We start from the raw sequence: 19683 nt of genomic DNA on the forward strand, positions 1-19683 counted from the left end.
GTCAATGTTCCTATTGAGAAACTATAAAGGAACACATGGAACAACAGACTGGTTCCAAATAGGAAAAGGAGTACCTGAAGGCTGTATATTGTCACCCTGCTTATTTAACTTATATGCAGAGTACATCATGAGAAATGCTGGGCTGGAAGAAGCATAAGCTGGAATCAAGATTGCCAGGAGAAATATCAATAACCTCAGATATGCAGATGACACCACCCTTATGGCAGAAAGTGAAGAAGATCTAAAGAGCCTCTTGATGAAAGTGAAAGAGGAGAGTGAAAAAGTTGGCTTAAAGGTCAACATTTAGAAAACTAAGATCATGACATCCGGTCCCATCACTTCATGGCAAATAGATGGGGACACAGTGGAAACAGTGGCTGACTTTAATTTTGGGGCTCCAAAATCACTGCAGATGGTGATTGCAGCCATGAAATTAAAAGACGCTTACTCCTTGGAAGCAAAGTTATGACTAACCTGGACAGCATATTAAAAAGCAGAGACATTACTTTGTCAACAAAGGTCCATCTAGTCAAGGCTATGATTTTCCCAGTAGTCATGTATGGATGTGAGAGTTGGACTGTGAAGAAAGCTGAGCGCTGAAGAATTGATGCTTTTGAACTGTGGTGTTGGAGAAGACTCTTGAGAGTCCCTTGGACTGCAAGGAGATCCAACCAGTCTATTCTAAAGATCAGTCCTGGGTGTGCATTGGAAGGACTGATGTTGAAGCTGAAACTCCAATACTTTGGCCACCTGATGGGAAGAGCTGACTCATTTGCAAAGACCCTGATGCTGGGAAAGATTAAGGGCAAGAGGAGAAGGGGACGACAGAGGATGAGATGGTTGGATGGCATCATTGACTCAATGGACATGGGTTTGGGTAGACTCCGGGAGCTGGTGATGGACAGGGAGGCCTGGCGTCCTGCGGTTCATGAGGTCACAAAGAGTCGGGCATGACTGAGTGACTGAACTGAACTGAACTGACTGAAGTGATCAGAGATTTCCTTCTCAGAACTCTCTAATACAGAGATTATCTCACTGTCATACAGCAGCAATGATAAAACTGCAAGGATCCAATGCCTTTGTTCATCTACTGTGTATCAGATTCTTTTTTTTTTTAATTTCTCATTCAATCCTCACCATAATCCTGTGAGGTACAATGACATTCTAGGAATAATCACCTTTCCAGTACTACTCCACCTCCACCAACAAGCTTATAAACTCTTTAAATTGGCACCTTCGGTTCAGTTCAGTCGCTCAGTCGTGTCCGACTCTTTGCGACCCCATGATTCGTAGCACACCAGGCCTCCCTGTCCATCACCAACTCCCGGAGTTCACTCAGACTCATGTCCATCAAGTTGGTGATGCCATCCAGCCATCTCATCCTCTGGCGTCCCCTTCTCCTCCTGCCCCCAATCCCTCCCAGCATCACAGTCTTTTCCAATGAGTCAACTCTTCGCACGAGGTGGCCAAAGTACTGGAGTTTCAGCTTTAGCATCATTCCTTCCAAAGAAATCCCAGGGCTGATCTCCTTCAGAATGGACTGGTTGGATCTCCTTGCAGTCCAAGGGACTCTCAAGAGTCTTCTCCAACACTACAGTTCAAAAGCATCACTTCTTTGGCGCTCAGCCTTCTTCACAGTCCAACTCTCACATCCATATATGACCACTGGAAAAACCATAGCCTTGACTAGACGGATTTTGGTATCCTTTGTCTAAGTTTAAAAGATCTAAGTAGGGGGATGTTTAAGGGTCTTTCAGTCCCTTAACTAATGGCTGTGATTCTTTCTAGAAATGCAACCAACTCAGTAAAGCAAATGAAACCTCCACTGCCTCTGAGGAGACCCAGTTACTAATTTGATCGACTAGTTCAATGGAGCAGGATCCTAGTACTAGGGGCTTGGTTTTACTCTACACCACTGGGTGACCCGGGCACCAACTGGCTACCCCTCTTCCGTCCCTTCAATGGCTCTTAGATTACTTATGTGTGAGACCAGAAACTTGGATAAAGTTTTCTTCGACTTTACCTGAACTAACTCGTGGTGACAGGCAGTGAGAGGCGGAATCAGGAAAGAGAAGTTAACCATCCTCTCATGGTCTGGGAAGGACAGATGTACTGATTTAAATTCGGGGTCCGGCAGCTGAGAGAAAGAGCCAGTCCAGGAGCGGAGATCCAGCGTCCCAGGTCCGGAGTCTGAGTCCCAGGTCCTGAGTGGCAGCTGAAGCAGACGCGCCCCTTTGCCGGGAGCCCCGCCCACTTCTTCACCCGGGTTCACTCCAAGTCCCGGCCTCACGGTCGGCCTCGGCGGCGAACTATATTTCCCAGAATGCCGTTCAATCCGCTGCGCAGGGCGCCAGTAAGCGCCTTGGGTGACGCCATCAGCCAGCGCGGTGTTTAGACTCTATTGATGTCGTGGCGCATTGGAGGAAGAAGTTGCTGTTTCGCCGGGCACTGGTCCTGAGGTGGTCCTTGGCCTCTTCCTACCCACCCCTCTGCTCGCCTTTTCCCCCACTCCTCTGGCAGGATGAGGCGTGCAGGCCTGGGTAAGAAGAGGCTGAGATTCGAAGTTCCGGGACCCTAGAACTGGCGGTGCTGGGCGCAGGGGCGCGGGGGGGAAATCGGACTGGCCTCTTGTCTCTGGAACCTGAGGCAGAGAGCAGGGTGTATGGAGGAGTCTTTGGAAGTGGTGTCAAGTGGAAACACCACCGTTTGTTCCAGATCCTAGGGGGTTCCTTAAGTTTGGTTCTGTCTCAAGTTATGGATGGTAGGTTTAGATGGAATAGTGGAGAACTCGGGGTGAGGTATGTACAGGTACCAACGCAGTGAGGAGTTTTTTTGTAGTGTTACTGACTGAGCGCGGTTATGGAAATTGCTGAGTTTCCATAGTTGCTGAAGTCTGTCTTCGCTTCTCTCTACTGGACCTAATGTTAGTTTCTTGAGAAGTGAAGTTTGAAGACTGTTGCATGCAAAGCACACTGATAATAACCGTATTAGCCTGGTAACAGTGAGTTTCACAGGTAAACCCAAGTGTCATTTTTGTTAAAGGCCGTGATGTGGATCTTCGGAGTCAAAGGCCATTTTACCCAGAACATTTCTTATCTCACCCTTGTTCCACTGGTAAGACGGTAGAATGTAGTAATACCTGGTGACTTAGCATTTGTGCTTGACTTTTGGCCTAGAAAGTAGTTCACCAAGCAGCAGAACAAATTAGGCACAAGAATTTACAGTGGGCTGTTACAGCACAAATCCATTAAAACAGCATTTTCTGGTTCTGGAACTATTAAGAGATGACTGGGAAAAAGAAGAAGAAACCTGCCATATTAGTATACAGTAGGCCTGAGAAAATATATGAAATACTTGAAAAAGGATAATGTTTGTTACCTTTTTCAATTCTTATAATTCGATGGAAAAAAAGTTATTCAAAAGTGTCAGGTATTTAAAGTTAGTGAAAGTTGCCAGTAACTCTAGGCATGTACATTGATAAGTAAATTGTAGTATGAGAAGAAGCTCTTGAAAAATGTAGTTTTTGTGAATACTTGGGTCAGAAAAGGAAAATTGGCTGGGTAAATTGTATAGAAAAAAAAATAACTCATTTTGAACAAGTATAGTTTCTTTTTTTTGTGTGTGTACTGCATTTTTAATATTTATTTATTTTTTTACTTTACAATATTGGTTTTGCCATACATCAACATGAATCCACCATGGGTAAGTGTAGTTTTATATGCCTAAATGAGTTTCCTTTTTATCATTAATGACAGCAAACATTTATTGTGTATTTGCGTAAGCTGTAGGTATACAGTCCTTTGTGGCTTCCCTGTGGCTTAGTGGTAGAGAATCCACCTGCCAGTGCTGGAGGTGCACACGAGATGAAGGTTCGATCCCTGGGTCAGGAAGATCCCCTGAAGAAAGAACCCACTCCAGTATTCTTGCCTGGAAAATCCCATGGACAGAGGAGCCTGGTGGGCTACAGTCCATGGGGTCACAAAGAGTCAGTCAGGACTGAGCACTCACACGCAGTCCTGTGTAGCTCTGTTGATGTTCCCCAAGCTTCTAATCTAGTTGAGGAGTAGAAATATGTACAAAGATAAGTTATAGTACAAGGTGGTAGCTATACAACCAAATACCAAATAAGTTCTACAGGCTGTGAATATCCCAGGGATTTCACAGAGAGTGCTTGGTAATTTGTGTGGACATAGAAGCCTCAACTGCAGCTTAAATAGCAAAGTGTAGGAGAGTTTGTTTCCAGTTGGAAGGGTGACCCTCTCCTTGCACCAAAACAATTGTAGGACTAGAATCTAGAATTATGAATGATGTGTTTAAGGGATTATGATTAAACCAATTCGGTTGAAGTAGGAGACATAGAACCAGAACCAACCATGTGGAGACCTTTGAGTACCAGGTCAAAGAATTTGGATCTCATCAGTAGGTCTTTGGGCCTTTTTGAAAGTTTTGTGCAGCAGTATGCTGTGAAAGTGCAGAGAGAAGAACTTGAGAGATGGTGGTTCTGAGCCCTGACTGTGCACTAGAATCACCTAGAGAGCTTTTAAGGCTTGAATACCTGGACCCCAGCCCAGACCAACTAAGTTAGAATCTCTAGGATAGAGTGTTTTTGTTTTAGTTTGTTTTTAAACTCCCCTGTAGTTGAGAGGAGGAAAGATGATTCCTTAGGTGTCTGTTGTTGTAAATTACATTGGAGTGATGTGACATGATGTGACAAGAGCTTTTTTTCTTTTTTAAGTATCAATGTGTATTGGGGTCATTAATCTGATAAATATTCATGTAGAGAAGCCCCCCGCACTTCATCTGCATGCTTGGTGCCTCAGTCGGGCCTAACTCTTTGTGACCCCAAGACCTATAGCCTGCCAGACTCCTCTGTCCAGGGAGTTTTCCAGGCAAGGATACTGGACTGAGTTGCCATTTCCCTCTGCAGGCCCACAGTTCACATGACTGTCTAAGTGACTCGGTTCATTTATGATACAAACTATGCAGAAGTAGCATTTGCTTATGGACACAGTGTGAGGATTATCTTTGACCCCCATTAGCTTTCCTACAAATTTTCATGCCAGTAAGTCACAAAACAAGTGGCTAAACTTGGAATAACAACTCCTAACTTTTGATTTTTTTTTTTTTTAAATACTGGGAATGGATGATAGTGTGGGGGAAGATTAACTCTTTAATGGGAGAAGGTGCTTTGAAAGCTTTCTGGACAATAAATAAAATGGGAATTTCACTTTTAATAAATGGAACAGTGCAGAAGAACTCTAAAAATAAAAATAAGATATGCAAAAATAATAATGAAGGAAATGGAAACAAATAGCCACTAATTTAGAACTGAATTCCTTGGGGAAGTTGTCAAGTGGTTAATTCAACCAGTCAGTAATGACTTACTGGGTGAACATTATTTATGTAGCATATTAATCGTATAAAATATGAAGAGATTTTTATTTCCTTTAAGGATTTTGGTCTTTATTAAAGTAGACTTTGTATAGCATATCATTGGTGAATAGGATGAGAATGCATTTTTTAAATGATTCTTTTAATTGTTGAGTAGAGGGAAATATTATGTGTAGTCACTTGTCCTTACGTTGTACAATGGCACACTTAGAGAACTTTGTAGATGATGGATCAGCAATTGGAAATTTGAGGAAGGCAACTCTTTCTCCTCAGTAATATACTTGTTTAACATTTTGTTGTGGTTTTTGTGGTGGTAGAGATTGTGTGTCTCCTGCTCGAAGTACTTGTTAGATACAAGGATACAGAAACAGGCTGAGACGCCGCTTTTGTCCTCAAAGAAGCTTATGACCCCACTGTTGACAAAGGCAGACACATTCAAAGCTGAATAACTGATTTCAGATTCTGTTCATTAGTTGGTTCATTGACAAGTATTTACTGGCTATGCCTTGCTGTGTATATATGTTTGGGGGGGATCTATAGCCATGGGCAGAACAAATTTAGTTTCTGCCCTTGGAGTGCAGTCCAGAGCATGATATTAGTGTTATGTATAGTCAGAACTGTAAGAATTCAAAAGAGGATTTTGCTTTTTAGAGAAAGTGAGTTTTACTATGCCTGGAAAGAGCTTTCTGTTCACTTTCCGACACTTCCATCAGTCACCAGTGATGCCTGCTACTTTCTGCACTTCCATCTTACTGTCAGAGCCACTTCATTCACTCTGAGTAGATGGAGGCCTCTAGTCTCTGTATTATCCCTTTCCTCCATAGAGCCGGGCTTCCATTGCCAGTACAATCCTTGTCCAGTCTAGTTCCCAGAATCCATATATATCACCTACTCTTTTGACAAGGAATCTCAACGTCTTGGGGCTCTGTTCTTCAGCAGCCCCAGCACTGCACTCCAACTCTTGTTTCAGTCTAACCCTCCAGGTTCTCATGGGCTGATATAGGCTGATCAGTTTTTCTGCAGAAAAATCACACATCCAGGTGAAAAATCACACTACAGTGTAATTGCCTCAGCCACAATTGCTTTACCCCTGTAGTAATCCTGTACAACCCCAGTTATTTTCCTCCATTATTCTCTACAGTTTTTTTCCCCCAAAAGATCACCATTTTTCAAAGACAGGCTTTTCTCTTATTTCACTGAGAAAATTGTCAACAGTTTTTTTTTTCTCTTTTAAATGCAGTTAAATAATACCCTCAACTATGCTTTCCTTTCTCAGTCCTCCAACGTGTTAGTACATGTATTCACTGTTCAAGGCTCACTCCACCTGTTGGAGTGCCGGATGAATATCAAGTTATATTGGGCAGTGCCTGGGACTGTTGTCCTGTATCCCAATGTTCTTCCCTAGAAGAAGAGCTCTGAAAAGTATTGATAGCACCTAGAAAGAACAAGGGATCTGATGCATGATAGTTTATCAAGTATTTGTTGAAGAATGAATGAGTCTTCCTCTTAAATCTGAGTTAATATTCTCCATAAGTTATTTTCGCTCGCTTCTGTTTAAAAGAGCTGCCCATAAAGGACCTTCCCTCTACCATTAACTCCGTCCTGTTGTATTATCCTGTCTCTGCCTTTCCCTGCACAGCCAAGATTCTTCCATAGGTAGTTGATGTTACTAATTTTAGGGGTGTGTGTTTAATGGTGTAGTTCTAGAGAGCAGGAAATATGTCCAGAATACCCTTATATATCAGTGTGTATTTCACAGTTTTGTGGGCAATCAGTAAGCAGTCAACAAATGCGTATTGAGCTGAATTCAGTATCCTTTGCTTAAGAGAGGTTATTAGAGTTGTTCTGAACTCTGTTTGGTTATTAATTTTTATTTTTTTTTAATTTTATTTTATTTTTAAACTTTATAATATTGTATTAGTTTTGCCAAATATCAAAATGAATCCGCCACAGGTATACATGTGTTCCCCATCCGGAACCCTCCTCCCTCCTCCCTCTCCATACCATCCCTCTGGGAGAATGACATTGAAACATGTATAATATCATGTATGAAACGAGTTGCCAGTCCAGGTTCGATGCACGATCCTGGATACTTGGGGCTGGTGCACTGGCACTGGTTATTAATTTTTAAAGTTCATTTGGAGTGTGAGTATTACAGACATACCTGGTCTGTCTGCCAGCGGCCTCCAGGGGTCTTTTTCGGTTCTTTCTAGTCAGGGTTTCAGAAGGGACTTGTTTTTGCTACAACTCTGCTCGGAACTGATCCTTGCAGGTGAAGGAGTACCCCCTGGCAACTATGGGAACTATGGCTATCCTAATAGTGGGTATAGTGCCTGTGAAGAGGAGAACGAGAGACTCACGGAAAGTCTGAGAAACAAAGTAACTGCGATAAAATCTGTAAGTATATAACAGGTACTTTTCAGTTTGTACATGACATGTACACGCTGCTATATTTAAAATGGATAACCAGCAAGGACTTAGTGTATAGTACAGGGAACTCTGCTCAATGTGTGTGGCAGCCTGGATGAGAGGGTTGTATGCAGGAGAACGGATACATGTGTATCCATTGAGTCCCTTGGCAGTTCACCTGCACTGTCACAATATTGTTAATTGGCTGTACTCCAGTACAAATTAAAACAGTTTAAAAATGTTTATTTTTACTGGCATAGGGGATTTAGTCCCACAAAACGGTATAGTTCAGTGATATGCGCTTTCCCCCTAGATTTAACAATTCAGGGATAATAAAGCACCTAGATAGCCCAAATCACCTAAATTCAGTTCAGTCACTTAGTTGTGTCCGACTCTTTGTGACGCCATGGACTGCAGCATGCCAGGCCTCCCTGTCCATCACCAACTCGTGGAGTTTACCCGAACTCATGTCCATTGAGTCGGTGATGCCATCCAACCATCTCATCCTCTGTCGTCCCCTTCTCCTCCTGCCCTTAATCTTTCCCAGCATCAGGGTCTTTGCAAATGAGTCAGCTCTTTGCATCAGGTTGCGAAAGTATTGGATTTTCAGCTTCAACATCAGTCCTTCCAATGAACACCCAGGACTGGTCTCCTTTAGGATGGACTGGTTGGATCTCTTTGCAGTCCAAGGGACTCTCAAGAGTCTTCTCCAACACCACAATTCAAAAGCATCAGTTCTTCGTGCTCAGCTTTCTTTACAGTCCAACTCTCATATCCATACATGACCACTGGAAAAACCATAGCCTTGACTAGACGGACCTTTGTTGACAAAGTAATGTCTCTGCTTTATAATACGCTGTCTAGGTTGGTCATAACTTTCCTTCCAGGGAGTAAGCGTCTTTTAATTTCATGGCTGCAGTCACCATCTGCAGTGATTTTGGAGCCCAAAAATTAAAGTCAGCCACTGTTTCCACTGTGTCCCCATCTGTTTGCTATGAAGTGATGGGACTGGATACCATGATCTTAGTTTTTAATGTTGAACTTTAAGCCAAGTTTTTCACTCTCCTCTTTCACTTTCATCAAGAGGCTCTCTAGTTCCTCTTCACTTTCTGCCATAAGGGTGATGTCATCTGCATATCTGAGGTTACTGATATTTCTCCCAGAAATCTTTATTTCAGCTTGTGCCTCTTCCAACCCAGCATTTCTCATGATGTACTCTGCATAAAAGTTAAATAAGCAGGGTGACAATATACAGCCTTGACATACTCCTTTTCCTATTTGAACCCAGTCTGTTGTTCCATGTCCAGTTCTAACTGTTGCTTCTTGATCTGGATACAGATTTCACAGGAGGCAGGTTAGGTGGACTGGTATTCCCATTTCTTTCAAAAATTTCCAGTTTATTGTGATCCACACAGTCAAAGGCTTTGGCATAGTCAATAAAGCAGAAATAGATGTTTTTCTGGAACTCTCTTGCTTTTTCGATTATCCAACAGATGTTGGCAATTTGATCCCTGGTTCCTCTGCCTTTTCTAAATCCTACTTGAACATATGGAAGTTCACGGTTCATGTATTGCTGAAGCCTGGCTTGGAGAATTTTGAGCATTACTTTGCTAGCGTGTGAGATGCAGTGAGAATGCAGTTATGCAGTAGTTTGAACATTCTTTGGCATTACCTTTTTTTGGGATTGGAATGAAAACTGACCTTTTCCAGTCCTGTGGCCACTGCTGAGTTGTCCAAATTTGCTGGCATATTGAGTGCAGCACTTTCACAGCATCATCTTTTAGGATTTGAAATAGCTTAACTTGAGTTCCATCACCTCACTAGCTTTGTTCGTAGTGATGCTTCCTAAGGCCCACTTGACTTCACATCCCAGGATGTCTGGCTCTAGGTGAGTGATCACACCATCGTGATTATCTGGGTCATGAAGATCTTTTCTGAACAGTTCTTCTGTGTATTCTTGCTCCCTCTTCTTAATATCTTTTGCTTCTGTTAGGTCCATACCATTTCTGTCCTTTATTGAGCCCATCTTTACATGAAAAGTTCCCTTGCTATCTCTAATTTTCTTGAAGAGATCTCTATTCTTTCCCAGTCTAATGTTTTCCTCTATTTCTTTGCACTGATCGCTGAGGAAGGCTTTCTTATCTCTCCTTGCTGTTCTTTGGAACTCTGCATTCAGAGGCCTATATCTTTCCTTTTCTCCTTTGCTTTTCACTTCCCTTGTTTTCACAGCTATTTGTAAGGCCTCCTCAGACAGCCATTTTGCTTTTTTGCATTTCTTTTTCTTGAGGATGGTCTTCATTCCCATCTCCTGTACAATGTCACGAACCTTCATCTATAGTTCTTCAGGCACTCTGTCTATCAGATCTAGTCCCTTAAATCTATTTCTCACTTCCACTGTATAATCATAAGGGATATGATTTAGGTCATACCTGAATGGTCTAGTGGTTTTCCCTACTTTCTTCAATGTCTGAATTTGGCAATAAGGAGTTCATGATCCGAGCCACAGTCAGCTCCTGGTCTTGTTTTTGCTGACTGTATACAGCATCTCTATCTTCGGCTGCAAAGAATATAATCAATCTGATTTTGGTGTTGACCATCTGATGATGTCCATGTGTAGAGTCTTCTCTTGTGTTGTTGGAAGAGGGTGTTTGCTATGACCAGTGTGTTCTCTTGGCAGAACTACATTAGCCTTTGCCCTGCTTCATTCTGTACTCCAAGGCCAAATTTGCCTGTTACTCCAGGTGTTTTTTGACTTCATACTTTTGCATTCCAGTCTCCTATAATGAAAAGGACATCTTTTTTGGGTGTTAGTTCTAAAAGGCCTTGTAGGTCTTCATAGAACCATTCTGCTTCAGCTACTTCAGCTTCTTCAGTGTTACTGGTCAGGGCATAGACATGGATTACTGTGATATTGAATGGTTTGCCTTCGAAACAAACAGATCATTCTTACGTTTTTGTGATTGCATGCAAGTACTGTACTTTCTTTAATACAACTGTCATTTATTCCAGGGAAAGAAATTTCCATGAGAAAAAAAGCTTTCTTTTAATAAGAAGCCTAAATTATCAATATTGGTATTAAAACTCAAGTAATTCTTAATTTCCTCCAAATGTTGTATTTTCCAAATTATTAACATTATATGATATTGTTAGTTCAATAATCAATTCCTATTTATTTATTAAGACCTTGAAAATAGTATTAATTTCAGAATATAACAGTCTCCAGGCTGAATACAATTCTACTTTCCAAAAACTAATGAAATATCAGTTAAGTTTTAGCAACGTGACTCAAAATTTAAACACAATCTGAGTACAGATTAGAAAATGTCAAAACTTATGGTGTGTATATATTTATATATATAAATATATATATATATTTAACCACCAAAAAAAGCTGAAGTTATATATATATATTTTTTTAACTTCAGCTTTTTTTGGTGGTTAAATCTAAAATACTGCTTGTAGTATTTTGCAATACTACAGTACAATTACAATGTAGTAAAATCTCAGAGCATTCTACCTTCCACCCCCAAGCAGCCCATCTTCTGACTTTTCTTCTTCTAGTCTCAAAAAGCTACAAATCTCAGTCTTTTGTGTTTTTGCCTTTGAACCTCGTGTCAGTCACCAAGTCCTATGTTCTTTCTCTCTACTGTTCCTATTTTGACCTTCCTGTTTCTAATACTTTGCCTGGGTTTTCTTCAGTGGACTATTGGGAAAGCCTTTTAACCTGTTTCCCATTTTTCGTATGTTTTGGTCTGAGCTACACCCAGTAGTCATCACAGTCATCTCCTTGGTTTTTAGAGTATTTTTTAAATTGCATTCTACACTCCCAGAAGTCTTAGTGGCCTCCCATGATGTAAGAAATGAAGTTCCCACTCTGTAGCTTGATGAGACAGGTTCTGCAGAGATTGCCCCAGCATTTTAGACCTCACCTCCTGTGCTTCAGAATGTGTGCGTGCTGCTGCCAGACGGATTTGTGCATCCCTCGTGCCCTGTGCGCGCTGTCGCCCTCCCACTCCTGCATCTTGGGTCATGCAGTCCCCTTGCCTAGGGCACCCTCTCCCTCCTGACCCTGGCTGAAGTCTTACCCATCTGAAAGGCTCCATCTCTTCTTTTCACCTTCTCTCCTCCAGGCTTCAGCTGATCACCACATAAACCTAACCTTTTCCTTGTGAACGTAAGATCATTTGTACCATTTCTGTAGCACTTATTGCATAACGATCTGCATTGGAATTATTTGTATGTAAAAAAAATTTATCAGAATACAGCGTTTTCTACTGTAGTTTTACATTCTGCATAGCACTTAACGTATTTCCTTATAGTGTATTGAGTTAATATGTATTAAATAAAGGAATTACAAAAAGATAGTTTTGATTATGCCTTAAAATAAACATGTGTGGTACACTTATAGAGCATTCATTGGAAGCTTATGTTGCCAAAACTTAATTGATAGTTCATTAGTCTTTGGAAAATTGAATTGTATTTCAGCCTAGAGACTGTTATCTCCTGAAATGAGTATTGTTTTCAAGGTCTAATTAAATCAAAAGGAGTTGATCTATGAACTAAGCAATATTGTATAATGTTAATAACTTAGAAAATACAACATTTTGGAGGAAATTAAGAATTAAATGATTTTTTTTAATTCCAATATTGATATTTTAGGCTCCTTGTTAGAAGAAAGCCTTTTTCTCATGCATATTTCTTTCCCTGCATGAATGACAGTTGTAAAAGTAGTTAGGCGATTTGGGCTGGCTAGTTTCATAGTTGCTTTATTATTTCTGAATTGTTAAATTTTGTGGAAAAGCTTATATTCTGATCTATAGAATCCTAGAATGATTTTGTGTTGATATTACCCCAGATACTTACAAAATAAGTTGAGGACAATATTTGCAGTGGTTTACCATGATTTTTAGTAGTTTCCAAGATTTAGTAGTAGTGTATTTATTCAGCTATTTTAGAAGTGAAGTCTTTGATGAATTTATCATATGAAGTATTAGATAGGTTTTGATTTGAATCTTCATTCAGACTCAGCCTCTTCTCTGCATAGCTTCATGATGTGGGTAACACTAACTTGTAAATTTTTTCCAGTTTGTTATCAAATTTTGAAGAAACAATACCTTTACAATCTAAAGAAATAATTAATTTAGGCTTATAGTCAAAGTAATATCACATTCATTAGGAAAATATTACTTATATCTGAACTTAATATGGGAACTTAGATAACATTTTTAAAATGTAAATGAAGAAATATACAAACAAATGCTATTGTGTGAATGATATAAAGAGAGAAAAAAGAATTCAAGGATAAGAGGACAGGAAAGAAACATGTACCTAAATTAAAAGATGGAATTGAATATTAAGTTTAAATCAAAATGAAGAACAGAGAGACAATGTCTATAGTTGAGAAGGAATAGAGATTCTAAATTGGTTTTCTTTTTAATTATGAAACTAAGGTAACTTTATAGGAGACTTGGAAAATACAGAATGAATAATATTTCCACTATATATTACAATTAATTATGTAGATTAAGACTTTTAGTTGAATTTTCACTATCAAACTCTCAAAAATGAATAGAATGAATAGACAGAAAAGTAGAACGATATAGTAGACTTGAAAACACTGTGAGCCAGTTCAATATAATTAAGATTTATACAGTTTTCACACATAATGATATGAATTCTATCAAGTTCCCATAGACTATAAACTAGGAGACACTGAAGCATATCCAGAGGATAAGACCAAGTGCAGAAACTTGATGGCCTAAAGGTATTGAAATCATACAGTGTCTGTTCTCTTACCACTGTGGAATTATGTTAGAGATCAGTATCAAAAGATATTTGAAAATAACCCACATATTTTCAAGTGCAATGGGACATTTCCCAAGAGAGATCTTTGACTTGGCCATTGAAAGCCTCAACAAAGTTAAAAGATGGAAAAAACAGGGTGATTGCAGAGAGCAAAGCATTTAAATGTGAAGTTAATATCAAACTGAGAACTTAATATCAAAGATACTTTAAAAACCCCATATATACTATGTTAAAAAAAAAAGGAAATTAACATATGATACAGTGTTATTAACTACAGCTTTTATCCAAATTTCACAAAATTTTATGCTAGTGTTCATTATTTGTTTTCATCCCTTATGCAAGATTCCATGTTGAATTTAATTGCATTGATCAGCTTCACTGCATGCAACAAATTCTGATAAATTCTCTTCACTTTTATTCTGCTACAGATATTTTCTAATTTTCTTTGTTATGACTTCTTAGATACACCCATCATTTAAAAGTGGACATTTAATTTCTAAGTTAGTTTTTATTAATTTCAGTGGGAAAAATAACCAAAGAATAAAGTATATTTTATATTTTTAAGACAGTTTTATTTGAGAAAACATTTATGCTTAGAATGGCATTGTTGTTTTTAGTTTATAACACTTAAAAACATTTAGGTAAGTAATAATGTTTATGCTTTCTTCTTTGTAGCTTTCCATTGAAATAGGGCATGAAGTTAAACATCAAAATAAATTATTAGCTGAAATGGTAAGTGGTTATGATTTTAACTTTAAGAAACTTGACTGGATATTCTCAAATTTGGCTTGGAATAACTCTAAGAGTTGTTTCTGCACTATTTTTACATTTTTCATCTCGCCTAACCCACATGAGTAGGAGGAGGAGGTAGGAGTGAGTGTATATTTTATCTTGTATTTAGAACACTGTTAGAGACTCGGGACAATGACTATTTCAAGCCGTCTTTAAGATCTCAGCGGATATAGACTGCCAAGTAAATGCTTTATATCCAGTCAACCAAACGTCTTTCACTTAATGTAAACCTGTCTTCTGCTTGATCTCCTAAGGATCACTGTGAACGAGTCAATAGGACTGAATATAGTAACATCCCCAAGCCTTTTCTCTCTAAGCAAGCTCAGTAAGGTATGCCTTTCCTTGCTAGAGGCTCTTTTTATTCCTTACTGTTCATTTTGGACGTCAAACTCCTCTGGACCGTCCCTAGTTTCTTCAAATGCTTTTAAAATTGTACTATTTAAAAATGAATATTGCACTGAAAATTTTCTAGTGAAGGTTGTACATGAGAATCACTTGAGGAACTTTGAAAATATCCATGCCTGGTTCTCACTTGAAATATACTGATGGAGAGTTTTAGGGAGGGGGCGTCGCTCGGTATATGTATTTTGATAATATTTTACATCCCAGGTGATTCTGTTGCATAGCCCTAGGGAAGAACTATTCATGTAAAGTGCTTAAGCTGCCCAGAACCTGAACTGTACAGAGGCTATCGTTATGTTAGGACCTTACATCCCAGGTTATTGAGATTTCTAAAAAAGTGCGGTCTTTCCAAATCATGCGCAGTTCTCTCCCCTTCAGGACTTTTCTAGCTGTGTTTTAATGTGGCAGCTTTTCCCCATCCATATTTGAAGTCTTTGCCACAGTTTACTACCGCTGCATGATAGGCTCTTAACTTTTAATAGATTCTGCTGACCTTCGAAGTCAGCTTCCTAAACAAAAGGGTCTGAAAAGTAAAGGTAGATTTAACTGCTAACCATATTCAGTGGATAAATTGCTGTACTGGGAATTTAACCTTGGAGAGTGATACCTCCAACAAAATGAGGGGGAAACCTGTGTGATGGTAGATGAACCTCTTACTTTTATTGTTAATGTTTTTTAATCCACATAATTGGAATAAGACCTAAATACTTTGGGATTTTGAATTACTCTGGAGCTGAAAAAATGTTTATTGGATAATGAAAGAGCTTATTTATTGAGAAAATTATTTTGCATGGAGTAATCAGGTTGATTATCCAAGTTATACACAGGCTCCAGAATATGTCATTAAAAGTGTATTCTAATAACTGTATATTAAATTACTCAAATATGCATATGTAGAATGTTAGAATCCAACCATTATGTTTTCCTTTTTTCCTCACAGGATTCACAGTTTGATTCTACAACTGGATTTCTAGGTAAAACTATGGGAAAACTGAAGCTTTTATCCAGAGGAAGCCAAACGAAGTTGCTCTGCTATATGATGCTGTTCTCATTATTTGTCTTTTTTGTCATTTACTGGATTATTAAACTGAGGTGATGCGAGTCAGTGTGAGTTTGGAATTTGTTCCAACTTAACAGCTTGGAGTACCACATCAGTAAAAAAAAAAAAAAAAATCAGCATCAAAACATTCCTAAATTTCAGCTACTATGGCTATTCCCATCAAAGAGTACTGAATCTTGTTTTATAAATCACACCAGATAATACAGTGCTCTTTGGATACTGTTTCTTAATGATTCACTTTTTGCCCCTATTTTCAGGGGTACTGAGATGTTCTGAGGTTCACTCTGGCCCTAACACTTTTTTCCTGTTTTTTGCTGTGAGATGAAAGAGCAGTTATAAAATTCTGTTGTGATCATAAATGTAGGTTTCTGTTCCACATAAAGAGACTTACTGGGAGAGTAGCAGTGCCTAAAGAGCCTGGTGCTGTGCTCTTGAGGTGGTGAGCAAGTCTGTGATGGATGGGGAGTGTTTCCTGGATTGGCATCGCCCCAATGTTGTACTCTTCTTTCCTCCTTTATTTTGTTTAAATTGTAGGCTGATTTTTTTTTAACCTGCAGTTTTCCTAATAATTTTTGATGATATGACTCTTCTTCCCCCCCTCTACCCAAGGACCTCAGTCTTTACTAAAACTTGTTATTTTGGCATATTTCTAGTAGGATCCAAAACAAGTGTGTACCAGTATAGTTGTCATTTTATATTAACTTTATATATATATAACATTGACTTGGCTTATAATAGTTTTATGATTTTAGCCACTCAGGCCATTTGGTTATCATTTATGACAGAATAATGTGAAGCTAAAGTAATTGCTAAGCTCTGAATGGAAATAAAATGTTCAGGAAAAGTAATTGCCTCTGCTTTATTATGTGCTCAAAATAAATACTCAGGCATTGAACTTGGGGTTAAGGGCACAGTTGTTTTAATCCAGTGTATTTGTTTATAGGAAACATTTGCAAAAATGGACTGCTAAGTAGATGTCAAAATGTTGTGAAATTGTCTGTATTGCTACTGTTTGGAATTTGCTCATTGATGGGCTTCAGAAATAAAACTTTTAGTAAAATATATTAATTGACTTTGTTGCTTCTTTGTTCAAGTCTTTTTTTTCCCCCACAAACCAAGAAGTGGTTCTGAAAACTCACAACAAACTCAGAAAAGCTTAATGTATTATTTCACTACTTGGTTCAAACAAACGAGATAAATCATGACAACAATTTCAAAAATCTATTTAATTCTTTCTTCCTTCTGCTTGGGGACCCCTAAGAAAAAGTACTTCCGGAAATAAAATTTTGGGAAAACATCAAATATGGGAAAGTTCTAATATTTTCATAATCCTTTACAAACTCATTGCTAAATTGAAAAGGACTTTATTGCTCTTGGTGTCTGGGAGGTTGATTGTAATAACTGAATAAGCAAAATATTCATATTATTATTTTTATTCAAACATGAGACTTGTAGGTTGTTTGGTGGGTGATATACTGTAAACCCTGTGCTTTAAATGATAAAGGAAGCTTCAGAAAAATCTCAAGTCTCTAGATTTTTTCTGAAAAATATCTAGTTATTTCACTAGGAGTTGGTCCAAATGGTAGAAACTTTAATTTACCTGCCCCATCCCCTATGGATACCAGGCATGAAAGTGGAGTCACTCAGTCATGTCTGACTTTTTGCAACCCCATAGACTGTAGCCCGCCAGGCTCCTCCGTCCATGGGATTTTCCAGGCAAGAATACTGGAGCGGCTTGCCATTTTCTTCTCCAGGGAGTCTTCCCTGACCCAGGAATCAAACCCAGGTCTCCTGCATTGCAGGCAGAGTCTACCGTCAGAGCCACCAGGGAATCCCCTATACCAGGCATAGGTTTCCACAATGAGGAAAGAGAGAATTATACATAATACTGATAGACTTTAAATTAACATGCAAATTAATTCTTGTATACTACTTAAGCAGAGAAGAGTTGTTAAATAGGCAACATTTTAAACATCAGAATTTGGGAGCAGAAAACTATAGTACCTGCACCCATAAAAACCATCTATTTCCATCAACCTAGTTTCCCTGATTTTTCAGTGCTCTTAAATTTCTCATTTTGTGTCTTGAGTTTGCATCCTTGTAGAAAACGTGGGAAAAGTGCTTGATAATTTGGGTTCATTCAATCAGTAAATAACTTTATCAGGCCATATTGATGAACAAACTTTGACTCAGTATTTACTGGGAAACACAAAAGCATAGTAAGACTGAAAGCTATGCAGTCCCACTGCCTGAGCGTAAATCCTGGCTCCCCTATTCATGTCATAACTTTGATCTGATGACCTCTCCACCTCAGTTACTTTATTTGTAAAGCAAAAATAATCGTATATAGGTAGCAGTAATACATTCATAGAGTTATTGTGATAAATAAATGATATTCCTTGTAAAGAACTTCGAATGGGTTCCTGGCACTCAATGATGGCTGTTGCCTTTGTGGGTCTATGGACAGGTGCTTGGGAATTTTAATGTCATGCTAGCCCACATGTTGCTGATAAATTTTGGCTGCTTTCTCTCTCCCATAATCCCACCAGGGATATAAGCAGCTGTTTGTCTTTTCTGGGAAGGGTCATCATTTTCTGGAATTTAGGGTTTTTTTAATGTTTGTATCTTCAGCAATCATGGGATTTCGTTTTTAAAAAACCTTGAGTTATTGGAGTGAGAACAACAAACTTTTCAGCTTTCTGAAAACAGAAGTTTGAAGGGAGAGAACTTAGAAGGTTTTCTGCTTGGTAAAAAGTTATAAACATTTCATTTCTTTTTACTTTTTCTATATAGATTTAACTTTCTTCTATTTTGAAATGTTGAGGTAAGGGGCACAAATGATTTTATTTTTAATTTATGAAACACCAATTAGTTATTCCCACAGTAAATATTAACACCTTTCTCTCCTTATATGTTATTGTGGTTAGATGACAGAGTCATTTTCTTGTGTATGTATAATATTTTGCTGTACTCAATTTTTTTATCCTTGTACCAATACCACACTATTTTCGTCATTGTAGTTTCGTAGTATTTTAATAGACAACACATACCAATTTATTCTTTTTTCTTATTTATTTTATTTATTTCACATTCCTTTTTCATATTTATTCTATTCAATTTATTATTTCCAATGAACTTCAGTGTGGTCTGATAGTATTTTAATAAAGCATAGTAGATTTTGATAAACACATTCGTATTTTATAATCTTCACTGGAAAAAAAAAAAAGAAAACAAATATTTCCCTATTGAAATGTTATATTTTGACTTCAAGCAAATTTAACATTTTTCACTTTATGTTTGTATTTAATGATATATAGTGGTAAACCAGCTCCTTGCAGTTAGTGGTAGGGGACTGAGCTTTAGTAACTTTCAATTTCTATGGTATAAATATTTCCACCACCTTTGATTTGAAGCTACCGAATGGAACAGCACTGAACACAGAATTATGAAAACATATGATAGTTGGCTCTAATAAGCTGGTACAAACTGGCTTTAGTACACCACTAGTTATATTGATAAATATTCTTTTTAAAAATGTAGAAGTCAGGGCTTCCCTGGCGGCTCAGTGGTAAACAGTCTGCCTGCCAGAGTAGCAGATGTGGCTTCAGTCCCTGGTCAGGGAAGATCCCACATGCCATGGGGCACCTAAGCCCATGTGCCCGAGAGCTTGTGCTGCACAGCAATGAGAAGCTGCACACCCAACTGGAGAAGGGCCCCTGCTCGCTGCAACTAGAGAAGAGCCCACAGAGCAACGACGACCCAGCACAACTAAATAAAATTAGTTTTACTTTAATTGGAGGTTAATTACTTTACAATATTGTATT

The 19683-nt window shown here is 38.6% G+C and overlaps 1 protein-coding gene across 1 annotated transcript; it reads left to right on the forward strand.

Annotated features, from left to right (window-relative positions):
* The first annotated feature begins 2369 nt into the window (after nucleotides 1-2369).
* On the forward strand, nucleotides 2370-16923 carry BET1 (Bet1 golgi vesicular membrane trafficking protein). Its single transcript, XM_027540155.1, has 4 exons — nucleotides 2370-2540; nucleotides 7664-7788; nucleotides 14281-14337; nucleotides 15740-16923. Exons 1-4 carry the CDS (start codon nucleotides 2522-2524, stop codon nucleotides 15893-15895), a joined length of 357 nt encoding a protein of 118 aa, XP_027395956.1. The 5' UTR covers nucleotides 2370-2521; the 3' UTR covers nucleotides 15896-16923.
* Nucleotides 16924-19683: the final 2760 nt, after the last annotated feature.

The sequence above is a fragment of the Bos indicus x Bos taurus genome, chromosome 4, assembly GCF_003369695.1.
Source record: "Bos indicus x Bos taurus breed Angus x Brahman F1 hybrid chromosome 4, Bos_hybrid_MaternalHap_v2.0, whole genome shotgun sequence".
NCBI classification, from domain to species: domain Eukaryota; kingdom Metazoa; phylum Chordata; class Mammalia; order Artiodactyla; family Bovidae; genus Bos; species Bos indicus x Bos taurus.

What these genes read in the sequence shown, in the direction of transcription:
- BET1 (XM_027540155.1), top strand. An exon ending in AAGTAACTGCGATAAAATCT is followed by an intron (nt 7,789 to 14,280) that starts GTAAGTATATAA and finishes TCTTCTTTGTAG; the next exon opens with CTTTCCATTGAAATAGGGCA. An exon ending in ATAAATTATTAGCTGAAATG is followed by an intron (nt 14,338 to 15,739) that starts GTAAGTGGTTAT and finishes TTTTCCTCACAG; the next exon opens with GATTCACAGTTTGATTCTAC.